Consider the following 22,947-nt stretch of genomic DNA (forward strand, 5'->3'; position numbering starts at 1 on the left):
TTTTGCTGGTACTTGCGGTTATGCTTCTGTTTCCCTTAACATACACAGAGCCTGATCTAAACTGGAAAATTCTTAGCTGCTTATTTCCATTCTTAATGCTTTGGAGAGAACTCTGGGAATAGGAGCTGTGCCCATTGGGAAGCTTGCCAAAACACTCTTCCAAAGCTCTGGATGTAACATGAAAAAACAAGTTCAGATTCAACATCTTTTGACTATAAAACAGCTGGCAAAATATGAATATTCTATCGATAGCTCAGGTCACTTTTATAGGTTTCTATAGCACACTGTACAATTATCAGAAAATTCAGTATATTTGAGTAGAACTAATTAGTGGAAACAGAAAAAGGAAACAACAGGTTTCTTTAATAATGTCTTCATTAATTCTCATTAATGACAAGAATTGAGGGGAGAGTGAAGACTATGGTAAATCTCCACTAACCCTTTCAGAAGTTACTCATTTTGCTAATAAGAGGGAAAAAAAAAAGGATGTTTAGAAAATGTTCTTTTACACGTGATAGAAGCAGAAAGAGACTGACTATGCACTAACTTGCTAACCGGCATCTCTCTTCCACTGAGACCATAATTCACTTTGCTATTGTAGAGTGACTAATAGCATTGGCTTATCTTTCCAATAGTATTTTTCAGCATGGTTCATAAACCTGAATAATTTCCACAATACCACTGACAATGTCTATTTGTACCTGTATTTTACGGGCAACAAACCCAGGGAACACAGAAGTTCCAAGCATCATCCAACGTTTTACAGGAGGAAAATGGTAAAGAAAACCAAGCCCCCATCAAAACATTGCTACAGAAAGAAAACTCCTGAGTGTTCACAAACCAAGATGCTTTTAAGAAGGAATCTGAAGAAGAAAGGAAAATATATTTTAAACATAGGAGAAGCCTGAATGAAAAATTAAAGTTGGAAGTGGGAGAAAGCAGGCATAGAGAAAGACAGGTCTATATTCTGAACAGCAGCAAGCAGACTTAGTGTTTAAATTCCTGAATAGAAAGAGTCCTCTCATGACGCCAAGTATCTTGGCAGCTTTGCCAGTGATGGGACTCCAAAAGCACATCATCACATACAAGTTCCCAGCAGCGTCCTTGGAATTCAGCCAAGAAAACAAACCTTGTAGCTCCGTGTCGAACATCTGCATCACAAATTGGATGTCGAAACCCCAAAGCAAGTGAATGGGGCACAAAGTCCTTAGGAAATGAATGCTCCCATCTGTTCCGGTTCAGTAACAATGGGTCATCCTGGAAGAAATCAAAAAACAGATTGGCTTCAGCAATAGTTCAGAATTGTGGCAAGTTTTCACAAGCTAAGGTTGCATTTTCTTTGTGGCAAGATATGCACAGGAAGGAAATTCAGCATTTTTTAATCTGGTTATCTAAAATCGTATCTAACGCGTCTTCTTAGTGTGAATATTTTGCTTCAAAGCCCAGGGACTGGCAGGCAGGGCCCCGGGAAGCGTTTCTGGCCTGAGCTGGGCTGCCCTCTGCTGGGACTTGCCCTGGAGCTGTTCAGAACTGGGCATGGACATCAGCAGGACCACCGTGGACATGGGGCCAGTGGACACAGACAGGGGATGGACAGGAGCATGGCTTTCTAAGAATTTGCTTTGTCATGTGGGTTTAGATACATTGCCCCAGTTTCTGGTAAAAATCCATGGAATCCTGTTAAATTATGTCACAGATTGATTTGTCCAGTTTGTCCACTCATGTTTCCATGGGAAGTTTTTGATCCTAGCTTGTTTTTGAGATGCCTGACCAAAACAGAAGCTTAGCTGATCCCGCCAGGTTTCTTCAGTGTCATATGGAAACTGTGAAATGGTGAAGTTATTTAGCTTTGATAGGAAGCCACAAATGACACCAGGGACATGAAGAAGATTCCCCCATCAGCCTGGGTTGAATAATTGTGCATAACCACAAGCTGGGCAAGTTTCATGGAGTTTGAAGTTTTAGCATGCAAATACATCTCTGACTATGTGTAGGTACTTGGGTGCAGAAAAAACCGCCATGTGCTGCGTTTTCATTCACTATGTACAAAGAGATTCATCCCAGGAATTGAAATCTCTGCCACAAGCACAGCTCCAGACTTCTCTTGTCAATGGGAGTACAGGCCTTTACAAGAGTCCTTGTACCCTGTTCTAAATTTCACCAAGCTAATGCTTTTTATTGGCTGCTTTGAAAGCTCTTACCTGACAGCAAACATTGAACTCTGGGGATTAATGCTGTGATTATTGCCCAAGATGGCTCTCCCAAAACCTTTGCTGAACATGGCATGAAGGATGTGTGGTGAAAGTTTAGTGAAAATTGGGATCAGAACAGACCTCCTGACTTCCAGTTCCGTTTTATAACTGTATCTCTGGATCACCTCCACTTGCACCAAAAGCAACTACAAGCATTACTTAAAACAATTATTCAATACATACTATTCTAACATATCCCAACTAACTGGGGCTAGAAACAAAACACCTTTTAATATTGCATAGACTGGTGACTCCAAACCTTTGGAATTACACTAGTGGTGGAAATTAACACCTATTTCTACCTAGCTGTCAGAGCCTGGGGATGAATATTCTCTAGGACCTTACAGCAGTAGGCTTTTATGGAAAATTTTATTATTTGGGCAGTTAAAATGATGTTTTTATGGCATATTGCTTTTTATAAATAATGAAGGAAAACTGGCTAATCAGACTCTGGCAGAGACAGACAATGCAGCCACGTAGTGAGTGTGAGTCTTCAGTTACAGCTGCAGTTTATGCCCAACCTGTCACCAACACTAACATTTATGTCTATATATTGTAAATCACATTTCAGCAGGTATAAACTGGCATAGTGAAATGTGAATCTCCTTGCATGTGGATGTGCAAGATGTGTATAAAATTTTTTTTTTGAAAGAAATTTTCAGATTTACTTTTTGTGATTCAGTTAAAGAAATACTGTATCTATAGATCTAGATATCAAGTATAAAAAGTATAGCTCCTCCAAAATAATTGCAACAACAGTGATTTGCATTAGCTGAGGATGTGCTCCATGGCCTCACAATACAAACTGCAGAGAACATATAATAGCCAGTGGAAAGAATGCACTGTTGAGGTTACTCTTGTAAAGCCAAATTAGACAATGCAAGTCCATGACAGGGCTCCTTGAAACCAGCTTGCAGCGTACTAAACCCAGACTCTGAACTTCTCTCTGTTTCTTTTGGAGTACTTTTAACCAGCACCAGTGGGCTGCTGTCATTAAGAGAAAATTTATTTTCCATTGTAAGCCCCAATTTTTGTGGTTTAATATCTCAGCTGATTCAAAGTACATAAAATATAACTTTTTGTTTACTTTACTTGCGAGAGAAATTGCCATTTTAGTCGTCGAGTAGCAAATAAATAAAGGAAATACAGTCTGAACCACGGCACCCTAGGAATAATCTGCATTTTGTGACTTCTAGCTATGAATATGGGTAAATATAACTATTTTATAAATAACCACCTGCGTGTAACAAATATTTCCTGGGATAGAAAAGAAAGGGTTGAAGACAGCAATCTTCACTCAAGATTTCTCTGCTATTGTTTTCTAAACTTGAATGTTCTTTTTATGACAGTTGTGGCATTTAATGCAGTTTAGTATTTTCCAGGAAATCAGTTGCTGCTTAAACATGTATCCAAATTCCAAGTTCATTCAGAACTTGAAAAGCAAAATTTAACACAAAGAATGGAATTTTGTAATGACCCAGCAATTGGCAAAACCAAACTCTTAGTTCCCAGGAGAATGAAAGAGCCAAACCCAGATATTTCTCCTAATTAGAGGTGAAAACATTATTAAATATTTTAAAAAATTGAAAGCATATGTAACTCCTATAAGGTGGTTTTTTACTGGAAAATATCTGATGGCCATGCCAAATTTCAGTGTGTTCTGATGCAAGAATTCAGCAGGAGATTAAGAACACATTTTGCTAGGAGACATGCATAAACATTAACATTTACATAGACTGAAAATAAGCCTCTGTAGGTAGGGTCAAGTGAGACAACTCATGATGGATGAACACCAAATTGGCAGCTCTCAGAGACAGAGTGATTTTTTTAAGTTACAAAATAATATTCACTCAAAAGAAAAAATGGATTTCCTTAGTATGTTTTCACTCATCTCTTCCCCACCTCTACTATAAATGACCCCTGTTGGTAGATTCCACAACTCTCTGTTTGTGGAAATGGGAGTTTGAGATTATTTATGAATTATTTATGAAAAAAGATTTTTGAACTTGAAAGAAATCTTACTACGGATTCAATTCTAGGACTTTGTATTGCTCTACCCAATGCAGGATCCCACCTGCTGACTCAGAAGAGAGGCTGTGCCTATATTGAACGTTTTCATTGGTATACAAAGATAGAAAATAATTTCAGTGTGATATTCCGGCTTTACATTGCCCAAATACACTGAACAAACAACACAGTGTGAAGAAGTGAATATTTCTCCTCTTCCAGATGATTTCAGATTCTGAGTGTACCATCATAACAAAATAAAAATTATGGGGTAACTTGAACTTGCATCCTACTAGCTCATGTAAGCGATTTTCTATTTCATCTAGTATTTAATATGATATGTTTTCAGGTCAGCCAAGAAAGAATTATGACAGCCACTTAAAAGTATTGAGGTATTAAAAAGCAAGAATATTAACCTGCTACAGGGATTTAGCATTGCTCTTCTAAAATCGTAGGGTATTCCTAATTAAAAAACATTTTTGACAGAGCACTTGTCTGGCTAAGGCTACTTAGATCTTGTGGCAAATCCTGAAAGATTATATACACAAAATCATTTCTGCACTGCTAGTAAAACAATGGCCAGAGAATGGCACCATTTGGCTCTCTTCCTAAATTAGTCACAGTAGTTAGATGCAGCACAGCAGCTTTCATGACCAGACCAAAAGAGTGCAAGTTTCACGTGTCACTATGCATAATAGGGTGGAATTTGGTCTATTCAAGTCACTTACTAGCTTGGATCAATTAGATTAATTTCTGGTTGCAATGAAGCAAAGAGAGAAATCCGTTCATTTTGTGACATTTAGCTATCTAAAAATTAGTAAAATACAAATGGAAACTTACAGAAATATGTATTTTTTAAAAGAACTAAAAGGCTTACATAGTATTAACCCTTAGAATTCCTCAGGAATTCAATCAATTCAGGTCTTACATATCTGCCAAGCGTATTCAGGGAGAATCACATTAGAATGGCATCTGGTGAATTTTCTTATTCAAAGGCTGATCTGGGAAATATATTAAAAAGGAATAAAAGCATAATGACCAAACACATTTAATTGACTGTAGTGGGCCCTGCTTTCAGAGATTATCTGTGCGTATCACTAGGAGCAACTCTGAAGTTCACTTCAGAGGCTAGGTTAACTATGATGTGCTAGTATGTCAATAAATCACAATAAAAATCCCGTTTATACATGGCCTTTGGCATCTTGCCAGAATTGACAGACAAGGCCAGTCATCTCTATTGTAGGAGATGTGAGAATAAATTTGGACTGAAGTACACAGCTTTCTGAGCAAGTGCATTAATATGTAGGCAGACCAGTAATCCCACATACAGAAGCTGGCTGGCCTTTGGGTAGACTACAAAAGTGTACCAGTCAAATGCATGTTTTTCCAGAACCACTGAAGCTATTAGCTGGTGATTCAAAGCCTGGAACATTTGGAGACTTGCACACCATGTATATAAACAACAAGGAACAGAAAAACACAGTGTACAATTCAGATATGAAAGGACCTTTCTGATGTCCAGAATCCCCAGTAAGCATGGAAGTACAGAATGTGTTTTGAAATAATTTCTATTTCATAATACAGATGAGTCATCTAAACAGTGATTATTCCAAGAATTTCCATTTCTGATGGGATTAATCCTGTCAATTGCATAGTACCTCCGAACTCTGACTACAAGTCACTAAGGTTAACATGGCAGTAGATTCTAAAATCAATCCCATGTGATTTCTATCCTCTCTTGTCTTACTAACTAGATCCAATGGAAATCTGCCAACATAATTTGCATGTGTGAAACAGATGAAGACATAGATATACCTTTCCCCCATGTGGTTTTCCTATGAAAGTCATGCCATGCCACATGAGGAAGGTAAATCTTCCTGCACTGGTATATATACACACCTCCATACCACACATGGCTAAATATCTATAAAAATATACACATATAAAATACATATATTGAAAATATTTTAATGATCTCAGTGATATATTGGATAGATATTTCTGGATGGAAGCAGAGACACAACAAATAAGATTAAAGACATTGTTTAAACCAATGACTGCCAATTTGATACTTAAGTGCAGCATTTTCATACATAATTTTTAAATTAGGTTCCTAGGTCTTCAAGAGCAATACTGCCTTTTTGTAGTCTGTCTCACTAAAAATCAATAGAACTTAAATTTTACAAGTCACCTGTGAAAATAAGACATGCTCTTTCTCATTTAAAGTTTTTAAAGTGTAATTTAAATTTCAAAAATTACACTTCTGAATAAGCTAACAGGACCCGTTTTACACAACCTGTGAAGACCATACCTGTCTTTGTGATTTCATCTATTTTAAGACTGCTTGATAAAGTCACCGTTCTTTCAGATGTCTGTTTTGCCATTAGCAGTTAGTAGGAAAATGTATTTTGGTGCCTGATCTTACAATATTACTCGACACTCATTTGAGCCTCTTTGACACAGAGAGGAAACAGCGGAACGTGTTTGTTTTGCTTATGCAGCCATGTCCTTTGTTGTATTCTCTTTCTTTTCTCTCTGGAGTCACTGTGGTCTGATAAACTCACATTGAATATACTTCAGTCAATGTTCCAGTTCTGCAGCTGGCCTCGCCTGTAGCCTTGAGAAAGTCATTTGACTGCTCTTGGTAATACGGTTTCTTCATCTATAATTCACTGCTTTGAGTCCATAAAATGAATCCACTGCAAGTTCTTTTTAGTATTTTTTTGGTTCTAGTTTTGTGTTTCTAAGTATTATATGCATCACAGTACTGACAATTCTTTTCTAGTGTTTGTAAAGCCCTTTAAGATTTACAGATGTTGACAAAACCAGACATTCCAGCACTGGAATATTTTAAGTTTTTTTTCAGGTCAAATGATTTTTTTTTCATTGCATAAGCAACAACTCTTCTGTATAGAAGACAGAGAGGTAAAACACTCTCCTTTTATGCAGTGTTCTACTGTGTACCAGTTTGATATTCAGCATATATGATATTCAGGGTACTCTAGAGTATCAGCTGGAGAAGGCAAAGAAAATCCTTGAATCCTTAAAATTGCAACAGAAACCATCAACAGCCTTGTGGGATGATTTAGTCCCACCGGTCTTAGGAAATTCCTCCATGCAAGAATTGGCCCTGCTATACATACATTGATTAAAGTTAAGGGATATGGCTATAACAGACTTATTTCCCTGGAAATTAATTACTTATAACCCATACATATTAAATTTTATTTCTTACATTGTCCTTCTAAATGTTAACTGTGACTTACCTTATATGAATCTAATTGACCCGAATGAAGAAAATTCTTGTTCATACCCTTGGCTATAATTCTTTCAGTCTCCTTGCTCTTGGTTTCATCTGGTTTTATCTAGCACACAGTGTGAATACAAAATTGGTAAACAGACTGATACAAATCTCATAAACACTAGTAACCACAAGCCAGAGCAAAGGTGTATTAATGATATAGACAGAGTTTAAATTAAAGCTCTTAAAGGCCATCTTAGCTACTCCATGCAATAAGAATGAGAATTTTTTTTAACTAACTGATGTATTAGTAGTGTGACCCATGGCTATGACATCTGAATAGAATTTGATCTTTTTCATACAATGATATCATTGTGCTTTAAAGAAATCTTCAGGTTCCACCTTAGCTGGGGTAGCTGAGTCAATATCTCTGTGTTTATAATCGGATGCAAGAAACAGGAGTTTATGAGAAGATGTATCACTCCTGAGAGATGCTTATGTTTCATAATACACAGTTACCCTCACAACAATATTGTACAGTTCAGAAGCAGAAATGTTTACAAGTGGACTGCCTAGACAACCTCACTAAGCATTTAAGTGTACTTCTCTCTGCAATTTGAGTTTATATCCCGTTATTATAGGATACAGTGTTATCTTCTTATGCTTCTTAGAAAAGTGCGGAGGATTAAAAAAAAAAAACAAAAACAAAACACTCACAGAGCCAAAATGAAAAATTGCATCATCTGTGACTATCTTCTTTCCACATATTAAACACTCTGGATCAAGGATATTCCTAAGAGAGAAGGAAAACAGTAATTTTAAAGTTCTTGGATGTGCTGCTTTTGGGCAATTATTCAATGAAAATAAAAATGTGTGCAATTGTACTTTGTATCAAACTCTTCCAGTTTTACTGGGAACCAAGCTGATCTGTGCCAGGAGCTGTGAGAAGGAAATGTGGCCCTTCAACTGGCACTTTCCTGGAGGAAACGCAAACTTTTTAATTGTCAATTTCAGTCAGCAAATGCCAAAGTAACATTTGTTGTAAATCTACCTAAGTTACAGCAGACATTGATTCAGTCTACCATGTCTTAAAATATAAGTAATGAACGGCATGCATAGTATTTAGGAACTACTTTTTTTTTTTTTTTTTTTTTTTTAATTTAACAAGAAAGCAGAGCATGAAAATAGCATCGGTTAGTCAGGAATGGAAATGGAGGAATTCAAACAAAGAGTACAAAAGGAAAACCTAGGGAATAAAATAGTTTCTTTCACAGAGAGCATATGAAGTGGCTGCATATATTTACAAAACTGTACAAACATAATTTTATACCAGCAGGCAAAGATTATCCATACTAGCAGAAGAGCAAGACTCTCTTCACACCTGTTTAACCTCCAGCTCCTCCACCAGGACTGAACATAAGGTGGCCACCGCAGTGCGGAATAGCCACTAGCCATAAGGTTAGAGCCCCTTCAACAATGTGAGTTTTACAAATATTGCATAAACATCCCATCTAGGCACAGTACAGTTTTATTTGCAGTGACTGATGAATACTGAGAATATTTAGTATCATTGTTTTGTATGATACAATAGAATTACCTTAATAACCAGATGACGCAGGACATACAGTAAGTGTGCCCACATGGTATCTGTGCTGGATTCTGCAGAAACATTTTGCACAGAGGACAAACATATATGGAGGAAGCATTACTTGTGTACTTTTCCATAGGTTCTTGAGAAGCACGTGAACTATTCATGGCTTATGCACTGATGCTTAACACCAGATCTTCCAAACACCTAGGTGCTGTAGTATATTCTCTTATGAAGAGAAGCTGAAAACCTTAGTCTAAAGCCATCACTGTTTTCTGCTGTTATACGTGTAGTTAAACTGTAGATGTTAAGATAATCCGGGGTGGGGGTGGGGTGGGGAGAAGAAGAAGAAAAAGATTTAGCACTGGGCATACACTAAAATAAACTGCCAGTTAATCAACATGCACTAATAGCATACTTAAATGCAGATCAAAAATTTAAGGACTGCAGTAAGAATTTACCTAACCAAACCAATGAGAAGGCTGGAAAAATAACAACTGGTTCATTCCCAAACCATATAAATTTGAATTGTGAAGACATGAACCAAATTAAGAGGAAAGAGAAAAAAAGCAATAACTGGTATTCTCTAATAGGCATCATTCTATACATTGCCCTAAAAATAGAGCCTCAGGGGAAGCTGCATCAGAAATCACGTTTCAGTAAATCCTCCTCCAGTGCTACAGATTGACACGAGTAGAGATTTCAAGACAGAAGAGACAGGCTGAAAGAGTTTAAGAGTGAAAAGGCAGCATTGCAAACCAAAGACTACTATGGTTAACTCTCATGAATTTAGAAACAGGTTGCCCTTCTGTGGTTCTAGATTTTGTTTTCTTGTTTTTCATTTCCCTAATTTCTGTGCCTCACATCTATTTCATACAGGTTTTATTACTTTACGTGTTGTTTCTCTGGGCTGCTACTGCACATATTTTGCTACCAATACTTTTTAGCATTGCAAGATTTCTTCACGCCAAGGAATTACATTAAGCATCCCTACTTGTGCTTCTAGATCAATGTCTTTTACTGCAAGACTAAGAATTTTGAGAAACTCACAATGTCATTGTCAGCACAATGTACACATTGGTAAGAAGCTTTTGAAGTGAGCTGACTGTATAAAATTAAACCAAGTAACCTAGTCTGCTGAAATATCATCAAGTGCCTATACTAAAATCAAAAACTCCAGGAAATTCTAAAATGAAAATGTCTTCTGTTTCATATAGCATATTTTAACTTGTAGCTTAAGTGTCACTCACTACACACTACCAGGTACATGATGCACTTGCCAGAAAATGCCTGGGTTAATTCAAGAAAAGGAGGGCTTTATTAGGCTGAATTCCCTTATTTCTGTGGTTTTAAGTTGCATTTAAACTACATTATCTCTTTAAAAACCAGGAAGCAGCACTTAAGTACATTTTCCATTCTGAGTTCTCAAATATCACATTTCTCCATGGGCAGAAATGGGGTAATTATGTGATTTCTTAAAATGAGTACTGCACCCTGACCTATTGGTTGTATCACTGCTTGCAGCCTCTCTCATGCTCAGAACTCTACACTGATCAGAAAAGACTTTGCATCCTCTGCCCATACTTTTATCACACAGACCTAACTATGATACCATATCTGGTAAATCTAAAATTTGTCCAAGAATCTCAGAGATTGTGGAGTGGTTACTGCCTTGCAGGGGAATTTCTCTGACAAATAATTTGGGTTATGAAGAAAATTTTGCCAGCAGACATGAAACTAGTATTATGGCACTACACATGAAAATACTTATTTTTCCCATCCACTGGGAAATTAGTGCAGCATTTTCAGTAGCTGAACTTTTGAAGAACGTTTTTTAAAAGGTTGTGTTTTTTTGGGGGACAGGGAGGGGAGTAAAGTACTAATATTTATAGGACCTATATGAAAATGACATTCTTGAGCTCCCTCTGCTGTTTCTGTCACAATGGAAAACTGGGAGTGTTTCAAGAGCTGTGTATAGTCCTTCATATACAGTAATAAATACTCATGCCTAAATAAAAAGGGGAGTAATTTCTCCTGACAAAAGAATTTTCAAAAATAAAGCAGCACATTGTAAAAATTAAGGGTAAAAAGCATTATCTATCTGGAAAGCAAGCTTTTATGCATGATACAATGCCATGGGCATACCTAGGCTTTCTTTAACAATAAAGTCTGTCCCATTAAGAACACTAACAAAATACAATTCCACGTGAGTTCTGAATATTATTATAATTTAAGTTATGCTATTGTTATTTACTATCACAATTGTTCAAACATTTTTTACCAAGACTGCAGGGTTAATATCCAAACCATGGTCTTTCTAAAATACAAGCAGTGAGAAACATACTACTAGTTTTAAAACAGTCTATTTTCTCTACATGGATGGATGACATACCAACACTATCTATCAGAAGAAACACCAAATGCAAGAACATCAGAAGTATTTAAAATTGGCTGAAATATCTCATATAACAAATAATAATTAACAATGTCTGGAAAGAGGACTTACCAAACTGGTTAACGATTGAAATTCTTAGCACATCATCAGCAAGGGGAAACACTAGGTTTAATCTCTCTCACAGTGGGATTCCCCTGTATCACATGCTTGTTTTTTCATTGTAGTAGCATGACTATTTTCTTTTTAATACTTGGTTTAACAGTGCCTTCTTTTAACCTTAGACTAACAACATTTACATTAGTGTAAGGGGATTTTTCTCATATTATTAAGAGACTGAATCAGCTGCAAGAGGGTATAATTCCTACTGTTGAAATCTAAAAATCAAGAAAAGATGAAATTTTCTTGATAATGGTTTTGCAGAGAAATACATCACAGGCAGTTCCACCTTTGTGAACATGCAAATTACAAAATAAGTATTATATTCTGAATATTAGTATTAATTAAAAAATACCTCTTATAAAGCAGGAGCACATTAATTTTTTCATCATAACAGGCCTGATTTGAAGATGACATATAAGCAAAACAATTAGCACTCTTTTATCTAACATAAGCAGGAAGACAAGGTAGCAGACTGCCCAACTTGTTTTAACATACATAACAGACTTTGCAAAAAAATTCTTAAGTAAACTAACACACCCCTTAAGATCTTCCCAAGTTTGAGATGAGTGGAAAGTTATTGTGTGACTTCATTATTTGTAAAATAGCAAGGTTTTTATGACAAATAGCTTTGCTTTTGGAGCATACCTATGCAGCACTTCAGAAAAATGCTTTTTGTCTCATCAAACTGTCATGGCATGTTCAAATCATTCTGTTGGCTCTTATAAAAAAAAAAATCCTTAGAAAACACTATTAATCTTCTGAATATACTACTGCCACTTCACAAATAATAACTGCCTGTGCAGATTCAACAAACTTGTAATGAAAATTCTCTCTTTCATACACAAATAAGATTTTTAAAAGCTTCTTATTGAATGTTTTATTTAGCTGGAGAACTTTCCATGCCAAAATGCTTTGCAAATGAGAGTATCTTCAACACATATAAGCATCACTTCGTAACTGAAATGTCACCAGGTACAGTTACGGTCTTCCTGACTGTTTTTTAACATCATAAATTCAGTTTATTTATTTATAAAAACTAAAGACTTAAGTTGCCTGTAACAGTTTCAACTTATAGAATATGAACTGGAAGTTTCCAGTATGTTTCATTTCCATTGCAGAGGCTGGGTGTTGTTTGTTTGAGACACATTGCAGTGTTTCAGTACACTGTTAAAGTAAATTTTTGCATTTCAGACAGGGACTGGTAGAAACTAATTTATTAAAACTTAGTAAATCTTCAGGACTGTTTAATTTAAAAATCTATTACTCCAACCACATATTGAATGAAAAATTCCACTCAACATGTTAAAATAAATGCCTGGATACTAGCTTGGGTAAAAAGCGCAAGATTTCGTCATCTGCAAGTCTAAGGGAACTAAAGAAGCACAATAGGGTCAGGAGTATCTGGCTTCAGTATGGCTCTTGACATAATCTAAAATAACTTTAGGAGTTGTCTTCCATCATTCTTCCACTACAGTACTTTAATGAAGTTGGAAACTGAACATTTAAAATAGTCACTATAAAGGAACTGGGACTGCAGTAAGGTTTTTGTCCTAAATACTTGGATGCTATTGTGCTAGGTTAGATAGATTTTTATTTATTTTTTTTATTTTGCTTGGAAATTAAAGTTGTAACAAAATTATTTGATAAACAATTTTATTTTTCCTTTTTTTTTTTTTAATGAAGGAAGGGTTATATTTTAATAAGACATCAGATTTTAATGCTTCTAAGTGTTATTCTGGCACAAGACAGTACTTTCCATGTTTGTTTTTACAGTTGATCCACTTCATCTGACTTCAAACGTCTTTGCAGTATTCTGCGTTATTGTCCCCTCCAAACTTAAAAATCATGTTTTCAACATGACTGTGTTATAAGAACGTGGCTATAACATACAAGCAAACACCATTTTTCAAGATGAACTATTAATGAATGTTAAGTTCAGGAAAGAATTACTAAACAGGTGAGGATTTTTTTTTTTTATATATGAGATTTGATCTATATTTTTAATTTAAAAATTCTCCAAGTAAATCAACAGCCACTGATGATGAGATCTTCAGCAAAGTCTTCCATTATATTTAAAAACTCCTGACAAAATGTACATGCTGCATTTGAAGGCCACCACTCAATCCAAGTGCTGGAGTCCAAAGGGTACTGGAATCTAAGAAGACAACAGAAAATGATCATTTGCTGCTAAGATCTGGGGAGGAAAATGTCAAACAGAAAAAAAAAAAATTACCGTATGAAATTGCTTGCTTTGTGTTCATAATCCTGTTTTAAATGTACGTATCTGAAAACACGTTGTGTAACTATTGGTCGAACTAATACTTAAAAAATTAAGTCAATTATGTATTACGTAAGAATTATTACATACAAACACTTGCCACTTCACAGCACACTTTAAGATGAAATCTCTGCATATTCTGATGGTAAATTACTTACTTGAAATTGTAACCAATGTTTATCTTTAAGGCTTCTTTTCCCATGATCAAATACTGCTCTCCTGGGCTCAGTTCAACATCTGTACAGGTCTTCTTTTTAACAAAGGTTATTTCATTATTTTTTTGAGCAAAAGCCTGCCCTGAAGTAGAATGTCAAGAATTGGAAAATTTCACAAAGAGAATTTCCAGTAATTCATATATTAGACAGAAAATACCAAAATGTTCTACAGAACAACAGAGCCAAGGGATCTATTTGCCACTAGTTACAACAGGAAAATTTGATGATATAAAACATATTTCTTGTAAAAGATTTTTTAAATTAAATCTGAATGGTAAATAAGCCTCGTGGACATTAAATAATTTTCTATTATAATAATTATAAGGGCATACTGGGTGCTTAAACTCAGGAAAAATTAGTGATTATCAGCTTCAGTTTTGCAGGACCTATGAGCAGCTGCCTCTCCCAAAGGTAAGACAGTGAGTGTCCATGAACATTGTAAAGTCCTTTCTCCCACAAGTGGAAACATGCCCAACCTGCAGAATCTGAGAAAAGTTAAGGCATAGCCTATCCTTGCATACTACCCCACTTCAATCATTGTATATACAGTAAGGGAGGGCATTCTGTGGAATGAATGAGACATTTAAACAACAGCTCACAACTCTATTAATTGATTATGGAATATGTTCACCTTGTTTTGTCACATAAAAGACATTCAACTGATTCCAGTTTAGGTTTGTTAACAACAGCTATAATACAGAAAAGCTGTTTAAAAACATCAAACAAAGACTGCCCTTCTCGGGGCACAAAAGCATTCTCAAAGGCTGTATTTGAGACTATGGTTTTCTACTCTCATGAAATGAGTAGGTTTGACTGCTAATTTTTGCCAGCTGCTTCAGTGGTCTCAACCAGACAGCTTTTACTCTAAATAAATCACTAAATGGATTAAGAACAGGACACTCACCTCTTTTATAGAGGTCCAGAAGAGTTGCAGAATACTTTACAAAATAACCTTCTTCACTGCGAGATAAAATGTTCACTTTATAAACTGCAGAACAACACAAACCAAACTTTGTTATTCTTTGTTCCTGCAATACATACTAAATGTCTTACAGATGCTCATATGAAGAATATAATGTCCCTTCACAATACTAATTTCTGGGTAAATGATGGCTATAGCTATACACTGTAGGGCTAAGAAACATTAAAAAATTCTACCCATGCTCTAACCTGATGAAAGCTCTACCCATGCTCTCATCTGATGCCCCACAACTTCCTCTGACCCCAAAGTCACATGATCATGTTAGATCAGTACCAAGCAAGAGAAACACCGTGCTTATTAGCAGAACTCATCAGATCAGGCTTACTGGTGCACTAACTCTGGTTATGTGACTTTTATTCCAGCAGAGGGTATGGGCAGCAGCTAGTCTTCTCTGCTCCAATATGTCACCTTCATATACTGTATGCCACTGTCAAGCCTACCGAATTTAATCACTAAAGATCTAATTGGAACAAAATGTTTTGTAGCAGTAGTAAACAAGTAAACGTTTCAGTCAGAGCATGTGAAATAGGTAATGACAATTCAAATATTACCATATGCAATATCATTCTGGCATGCAGCTTCTCTCCTGGTGTCGGCAGTTATTGACCAATCTAGCCTCTCCTGTACTTTACTACACTCAGCTACATTGAGAAAGAAAAATGCCAGTGTTAAGACAATGTCATCACGTGTCCTCAAATAAAACATCACGAACCTCTACCTGTTTGGGATAATCTACTGTAACTGAGAAACACTGTAATTATGGGATTGCATGCTGGAACAATGAATATTTAAAATACAAAATAACACCCTCAATCACCTGAACTTAATCCAGTCAGACATCCATGATCATACTGCACACATTTTTTTAATTTTTTTTTTTTAATATAAATTTGGAGAGGACAACAGCTGTGTTCTTATGAGGATTTTTTCCCTTGTGTTTAGTGAGGGTTTGTCCAAAGCACTACACTGCATTTTCCCACCAAGTGAAATGGGAAAACATCTTAAAAAAAGTTTACCTTCCATGCATTTGCATTCGTCTCCTTCACACAATCTCACAAGTTTTTCATTTCCGTAGGGGTTATAAAATATAGTGCACCTTTTATCTAGAAGATCCAAAAAGAAATAATAAATACATATAGAAAATCAAAGTCCAAGAAGTCAGCACTGAAACTTTGTGAGACAAAAGTTACCTGAGCTTAAAATAACAAGGATTAAAAAGCTGTCGAAGAAGAAAAAGTGTAGTCTTTAAGGAGGAATAAAGAGTTAAGAGACAACCATGAATTTGAAGACATGGAACACATACCTGGTGCATGATATTCATATACAGTGAATGTGGCAGGATTTAGCATTCCAACCCGGAAAAGCTCACTTATTCGGAACTCAACACAGAGAAAATTATTAGCTGGCACCTATTTGAAAGACGTATGAATTAAGGAGCTCTAAAGGAAACAAGATTATTCCAAAGAGTTAAAGTAGTGCTTACAGTTATGAAAAGGGTAACATACAGAGTCTATTTGCAGAATAACATGCCCATCTTTTATCTCATAATCTGCTACCAGCTGATCAACTCCACTTGCAAGCTGTAGGGGAGAAAAACAGAGAAAAATCTTCTATACAAATTAAACATTTTTGGGTGATCTTGAAGGTTTTGTAATCAGTAGCTTTAACATAATTCTGAGATGTAAAAACCCCCTTATTTTAGGGCTTCTTTAAAATGCTCATACCTTTACTTGGTTTTTTTGTTTTCTTTTAAGGAATTTATCCTTTTACTCATCATATGAAGATAATAAAGAATTAAAGAGCTAATTATAATTAAAAGAATACTCGAGTCCATGTAGAGTATCCTGTAAGTGTAACTCTAATTGCCTTTAACTAAAACTGGTATGCTTGTCAATAAGAGCTGAACACAAGCACTACAGCTAAGATTCAGTTCACAAACTTAGCCAACTTATAGTTAGGTGTGCATACTAACAGTGTTCCCTTTACAGTTAGCACATACAGCATCTCCAGAGGTTGATCCACACTACCCTAACACAGATGACGACCACTCTCTATCTGATCTTGTCTCTCCACTAACAAGAGGGAGCCTAGATGTCAAACTTTAACTAGACATCTAGCTTCTGACCCTATCAAAAAATCCATAATATAGACTTAAGCAGATTATTCTCATTAGTAATAGAAGTGTTTAGAAGTAATGAGGATATAATTATATAAATCTGCACAACTACTCTAACAGAAAAAGATGAAAACCAGTAAATATTATAGTTCTGTCAAAAAAACTTCAGTTAAAGAAAAAAATTCTCTAATACTTACAGTAGATAAGTCTTCCGTATTCGCTTCCAATCCACTAACCAAACCTATGTCCATCACAGCATGAGCAGATCCTGACTGTGGCTCTCTCACGCCGGGCCTGTACCTAGAATAGAGTAAAAATAACATTAGTTAAACACCACTGAAATTAAAAAGAAATTATCCAATGTGATCCCAGAAAAACCTAAGGAAAATTCTATCAACATTTAGTCCACAGTAAACCTATAATGAAGCAAAATAGTGCAGATGAATAATTTCATAATTATGCCAATCTCATGCATAAAGAAGCTTTTCTTAATACTTATGTTCCAGGAGAAGCCATATATAAACTAAAGAAAAACTCCCTCCCAAAGAGATCATGACCTTTGGCTCTAATTCTGTTTATACACATACATAAAAGTGAAGAAACAGGCAGAAAAGAAGATCAGAAGACCAGATGCAATTATTAACAAACAAAAACATTTTAATCTCTTAAAAAATACAAGAAAATAAATAGAAATGTCAGTTAATGTAATATTAAAACAAAAACTGAGAAAAAACCAAAAGACCAGAAAGCCTTTGTAACATTCTTAGATTAATTTTGTAATGCATATGCAGACCCACAGTGCATTTGCTTAGCACTGCTCCAATTCCTCAATGTATCAGCTGGGATTCCACTTTGCAAGGAGGAGTGTTGAATGTTAGGAAATCCAGGACATTTAGAACCAGCATTTAGTTAAATGAAACCTTTAAATGCAAAACACTGGCTCAATCACTGGGGAAAGAAAAAAAAGCAACTAACCAAACAAAAACCCCATCAGCTGTACTTACTTTGCACATGCCTCTAAGCGCCCAAGTGGCTCACCCTCTTCTTTTCTGTAACCTTTTCACATCAAGTAGAGTCAAATAAGTCATTTTATAACTCTTCAGAAGCAGCAATCCAAAATTCTCATAAAGCATTTTCATAATTGAAAGATAATTCTTTAAATTGTTTTGGTGGCTATTTTTATAGGAACTCATTGTCTAGCCACAAACAAGTAGCATTATACTTTTATAATTCAGGTGAAATGACAGCTTTAATGTCATTACATTTAAGTGTACTTACGAATTAAAGCTACTTCATGACAACAGCTCAGAATGTGGTTATAAACCCTGTTGTAACTGGACTAGAACTCTCAGTACCTTGTAGAACTCACTGTAAACCCCCTCATCCCCCATCATATTTCTTTCTTCTGCTGGAAGTTTGTGTTCCTCACTCCCCCAACTGCAAAACCTCTTCCATAAATGAGTAAAAATGCACCTAACAAATATATTAAAAATTAATTCTATTCACAAAAAGGTGATAGTTTCAAGAAGGGCTAAAAAGGCTCCTAGCAATTTCTTTTCCGGATTTGCATCTAGAAGGTGGCAGAATTTATTACAGTTTCTTTCTTAATAAGAAACACTTCGTTAAACAAATTAAGTTTTTTTTTCCTCCCTCCCTTGCACTGACCTAAGTAGTAAAATTTAAAACCATATTAACCCTTTACCATCATCTCTCTTTGGAACAATCTTCAATTCAAAGTTACACGACTCTTCAGAAGTACCGATTGCATTATATACTGTCCTCACCTACACACGTACAAATAAATTAAGACAAAACAGAAGCAGTAACCAATCCTCACAACTGGCATAAAACTGTGAAAACTCATAATATGAAGAACATACTATCAGTAAAAACAACTCTGTACAGCATGATTAGTTTTGATGGATGCAAAGCAGAGTAAATAAATGATCAGCACAAAGAAATGGGGAATTCTTGAGCAATACCACACCGCTCTTGCTGGTTATATTTACAAGACTAAAAATATTATCCAAACAACTCCTGATATTTTATGAATATAAATACTACTACACAAGAATATGTACATTTCAGATGTTACTAAGTTTGATGCTAGAAGAGGCTACGAAAGATTAGAAGATAATATATCATGGCAATAGCTTAATGTTTAGGCACACAAAATGTATTCCTTTAAATATTGCAAGAAAACAGTTTTTCAATGACATTGCTAAACAAACTAAGAGTAAACACCAGAATAACAGAGAATTGAGCAATTTCTCAAAACTGATCACTAATTTGGGTCTTCCCCATTTGGCTGTCTAAGCCAAAGAGACAGTAACAATTGATGAGCATTAAAACCAAGTTGATCATTTATTTAGATTTATGGAACAGAAAACCTCTGATGAAAAGGAAGAAACTTCACAACTTCTCTCTCATTAGCCATAGAGTCATATAATGGCTCGTACTTCATCTAAAATATAGCCATAATGACATCCATCACTTCAGTGTAAAGGTAAGAGCAACAAATGGAACAGTTTATGAGAAATTTCAGTTTCTTTTTCAATGTTGATATTAACAAACCAGAGATTCCATTTTAAAAAATTGGTTGCAGGCTTACATTTACTGTAGCTATGCCAGTGCTGCTTCCAGTGCTTACATATATGTCATCATCCAAAGGTACCTAAAGGATTGATGTCAAACAAAAATTTATAAGTTAATAATAAAGATAGCGCTATTAGCAACAATTCAGGTCAGAAAACCTGCTTGTCTTTTCTACATTTTAAATACGTATTAAGGCCCGATGCTACAAAATTCTACAAAAAAAAAACCTTCAAAGGAACAAGCAGAGATACTAAATTTAAATGAATATTCAAATGCATGAAATTTAGCAGATAAAGCAAAGTCCTTACACATTTGCTATACCAAATTACTACCAGTTTATTAAGAGAAAAAGCTACTTTAGTAGCAATTTCAAAGTTCAAATAATTATTTAACAAGTTGCTAAGAATACTGCTTTCACTTTTCAAAAGTGATACTATTCACTCACTGTCACAGTTCTTCCCACGAAATTATCTTCTGTCAGTTTAAATACATGAAGGTCTCCATAGTTCTTGTATGCTACCTTAACATTCATGTCCAAATTAAGCCGTCTGACAAGAAGGGAATATTCAGTCAAGGCCTCAAGGGCATTAATTGTGTCCTGCCAGAAATCAATTATAAAGAATTAATTCCAGAAATTAAAAAGAAGTGAAAATGTATTACAAAACAATTTATTTTCTGCCACTTAAACATAATTACAAATAATGGTAACCATTACTAGCTAAATAGCTTAGCAGTGTCTCAGCAAGTACACTTAACATGGTGGTAACATATTTAACACTATAGACGTATTTGTGCATTTTAAAGAAATGCATGCAATTTCTAAAAAAGAAGCAAGCAAACAGCAATAAACAAACACAGCACACATCAGCTTCTTCATAGTTTTTTAATAATTTTAGAAAAGGGAGGTTGCATGAATTGGAATATTCTAGATGTACGACTATTTGTAGTGTATTAGAAATCTAGCAACTTTCACTTGACTTTTAGTCTATTCATGCACACTAACACAGTTTTTACAATGAAAAAAACGCATACTTTCTTACACTGTATTCCATTTTTGTGGAAAACAAGAACAAACATCATGTCATGAAATGAAATATTCTGTTTTATAAGAAACTTGGGAAAACAGTTTTCCTCCTGTGATTCTTTTCCTTCAGCAGATCTGAAGTCAGTGGAATCAGCTTGCAAATTTCTATTTATAATTAACTTCATGAAAAGAAGTATCTCCCAGAGACAAAGAATATCATGACAAGAGTCATTTGATACTAATCCCATACATAGGACACTGAAGTTGTCAATGTGGTCATCTAATGATATTACCCTCTTAAGACATCTCAGATTTTGGTACTTGAGGAATGAGAACAAAACATTTAAAAGCTCACTTGAGTTGAATAAAATCCTCCACCATATCTTTGTTCTTCAGACAACCATTTCATGATTGGATTAGCATAGTCTTTCTCCCCTCTTAGCAAAGTAGTAAGCAAGGCATATGCTGTGGTTTCAACCATTTGTGCAGTAACAGAGCTGGGAGTGTGTTGGTCTAGTGTTTTGAAAGTATCTTTCCAAAAACGATAAATAGGAGGGTCACCTACAAAAGTATAAAGGGAAGATTTCAGACTGAAACATAGCAACAGCTCTCTCCAGACTACACAAGGTGAAGTATTTCCTACTCCGGTCAAGAAGAAAAGGAGGAACTTACTCTGCATTTAACAGGAGATGAAGATACACTTCTCTTACACTAGTAAGACTGACATTTATACTAGAAACTGATGATAAACAGACCTGATCCAAAGCATCTGATAGATATCCAAATATTGCTGGTCCTGAACAGTGACAGAGTGGCAAAACAAGTGAAATACAGATTGTAAACTTATTTTGCTTTAAAGCCACTTTCACTAGGCAGGACAAAGCTTTTCTATTCCAGCAGAAATCACTACTCAGCAGAGAACGGACTGAGTCCCTTGCCTGTGACAAAATAGACTAAAAAGGAACAGTATTCACAAGAGACTACAAAGTCCCTCATCAACCAGTGAGAAATTAAGAAGGAAACCAAACACAACAAAAGTCAGGGCAGTGGCAGATATTATGAAAAGTTCCATTCTTGAGCCAAGGAAGAGTGCGGACATGTCATAAGGATGAGAAGGCAGACAAAAGTAATCTACTATGCACACTTGCATAAAAGGAAAGCCTATAGATAGAACAAACAGATACAATGGGGAATGACAGATGCCTAGCTGACTTGCATACTGCTAATGAAATTGCACTGTTGAAAAGCTGAAAGCAGGGTTCATCCTAGCAGAAATACTAGGCCACACAAGACTAAAAATTCACTTACGCCAAAGCAAACATCACTGAAATTCACTCTTCAAGTAGTGTCATCACATTAGAGAATTTAAAAATACTAAAAGAACAGCCTACCTGAGAGCCAACTACAGTACAGACTCTGAGAGAATTTAACAATACCTATGACAGATGCTTCCTTCTTCAGTGCAGAGAATGCTGATCGTGCAGATTGATGGTTCAAATCCACAAGAGCTAAAGCATATGAAGTTATTGCCATAGTAAAGGGGCTCTGAGCAGACAACGCATTTTTCATCAAATAATCTCCTGCTTTATTTTTAGCATCATGGATTTTCTGAAAAGATGAACAGGCTACAGCTTACATCTATTAGACTTATTTTTAAAGAAACACATCTATCAAGACAATATAGGTATATATAATATCTTCTACAACATATCTTACAATAAAGTGATCTAGAATTTCATTATTGTTCTTTTACTGATTTTGAAAACAAAGACTAACAAAGCAAATAAATCTTAATCTTTGAAATTGAAAAAAGCCTCTTGATTTCTTTGAACAAATGTTAAAGAAAATGGAAGAAATTAGAATCCTAGAACATGACCGCTGGCAGAAATAAAAATATTATTTACCTGAGTAGGACATATTTTAATTGACTTCTCAATTCCAATAACAGAAAATGCTGTGAGATACAAAGATTTTTCTTTACCTTCTCTAGGTAATGTACCCTGCAAAATCAAATATGTAAATATAATTAAATAGAAACAACAGTTAATTTGAATAAATAGAACTTTCTACAGTTTAGGTGAGAGAACAAATAGAA

General features: G+C 35.4%; 2 protein-coding genes across 5 annotated transcripts in view; both read right to left on the bottom strand.

Annotated features, from left to right (window-relative positions):
• Nucleotides 1–342: 342 nt before the first annotated feature.
• On the bottom strand, nt 343–13,070 carry LOC115335384. The gene is made up of 4 exons (XM_030000945.2): nt 9,098–13,070; nt 8,218–8,293; nt 7,526–7,624; nt 343–1,257 (listed from the first exon to the last, which is right to left on the bottom strand). The coding sequence occupies exons 1-4, from the start codon at nt 9,253–9,255 to the stop codon at nt 988–990; spliced, it is 603 nt and encodes a 200-aa protein (XP_029856805.1). The 5' UTR covers nt 9,256–13,070; the 3' UTR covers nt 343–987.
• Nucleotides 13,071–13,278: 208 nt separating this feature from the next.
• The window catches only part of C5 (complement C5), a 30,051-nt gene continuing 20,382 nt past the window's right edge, over nt 13,279–22,947 (bottom strand). For all 4 annotated transcript variants that reach the window (XM_030000938.2, XM_030000939.2, XM_041119610.1 and 1 more), the window contains 15 exons: nt 22,757–22,852; nt 22,289–22,460; nt 21,208–21,413; nt 20,274–20,426; nt 19,845–19,907; nt 18,936–19,017; nt 18,238–18,289; nt 17,431–17,533; nt 16,623–16,697; nt 16,421–16,526; nt 16,134–16,220; nt 15,669–15,758; nt 15,040–15,123; nt 14,079–14,217; nt 13,279–13,797 (listed from right to left, as the gene is read on the bottom strand). In XM_030000938.2, the coding sequence (XP_029856798.1) occupies nt 13,668–13,797; nt 14,079–14,217; nt 15,040–15,123; nt 15,669–15,758; nt 16,134–16,220; nt 16,421–16,526; nt 16,623–16,697; nt 17,431–17,533; nt 18,238–18,289; nt 18,936–19,017; nt 19,845–19,907; nt 20,274–20,426; nt 21,208–21,413; nt 22,289–22,460; nt 22,757–22,852 (1,638 nt within the window). In that variant the 3' untranslated portion in view covers nt 13,279–13,667. The remainder of the gene's footprint in view (nt 13,798–14,078; nt 14,218–15,039; nt 15,124–15,668; nt 15,759–16,133; nt 16,221–16,420; nt 16,527–16,622; nt 16,698–17,430; nt 17,534–18,237; nt 18,290–18,935; nt 19,018–19,844; nt 19,908–20,273; nt 20,427–21,207; nt 21,414–22,288; nt 22,461–22,756; nt 22,853–22,947) is intronic.

The sequence above is a fragment of the Aquila chrysaetos genome, chromosome 24 (genome assembly GCF_900496995.4).
Source record: "Aquila chrysaetos chrysaetos chromosome 24, bAquChr1.4, whole genome shotgun sequence".
NCBI classification, from domain to species: domain Eukaryota; kingdom Metazoa; phylum Chordata; class Aves; order Accipitriformes; family Accipitridae; genus Aquila; species Aquila chrysaetos.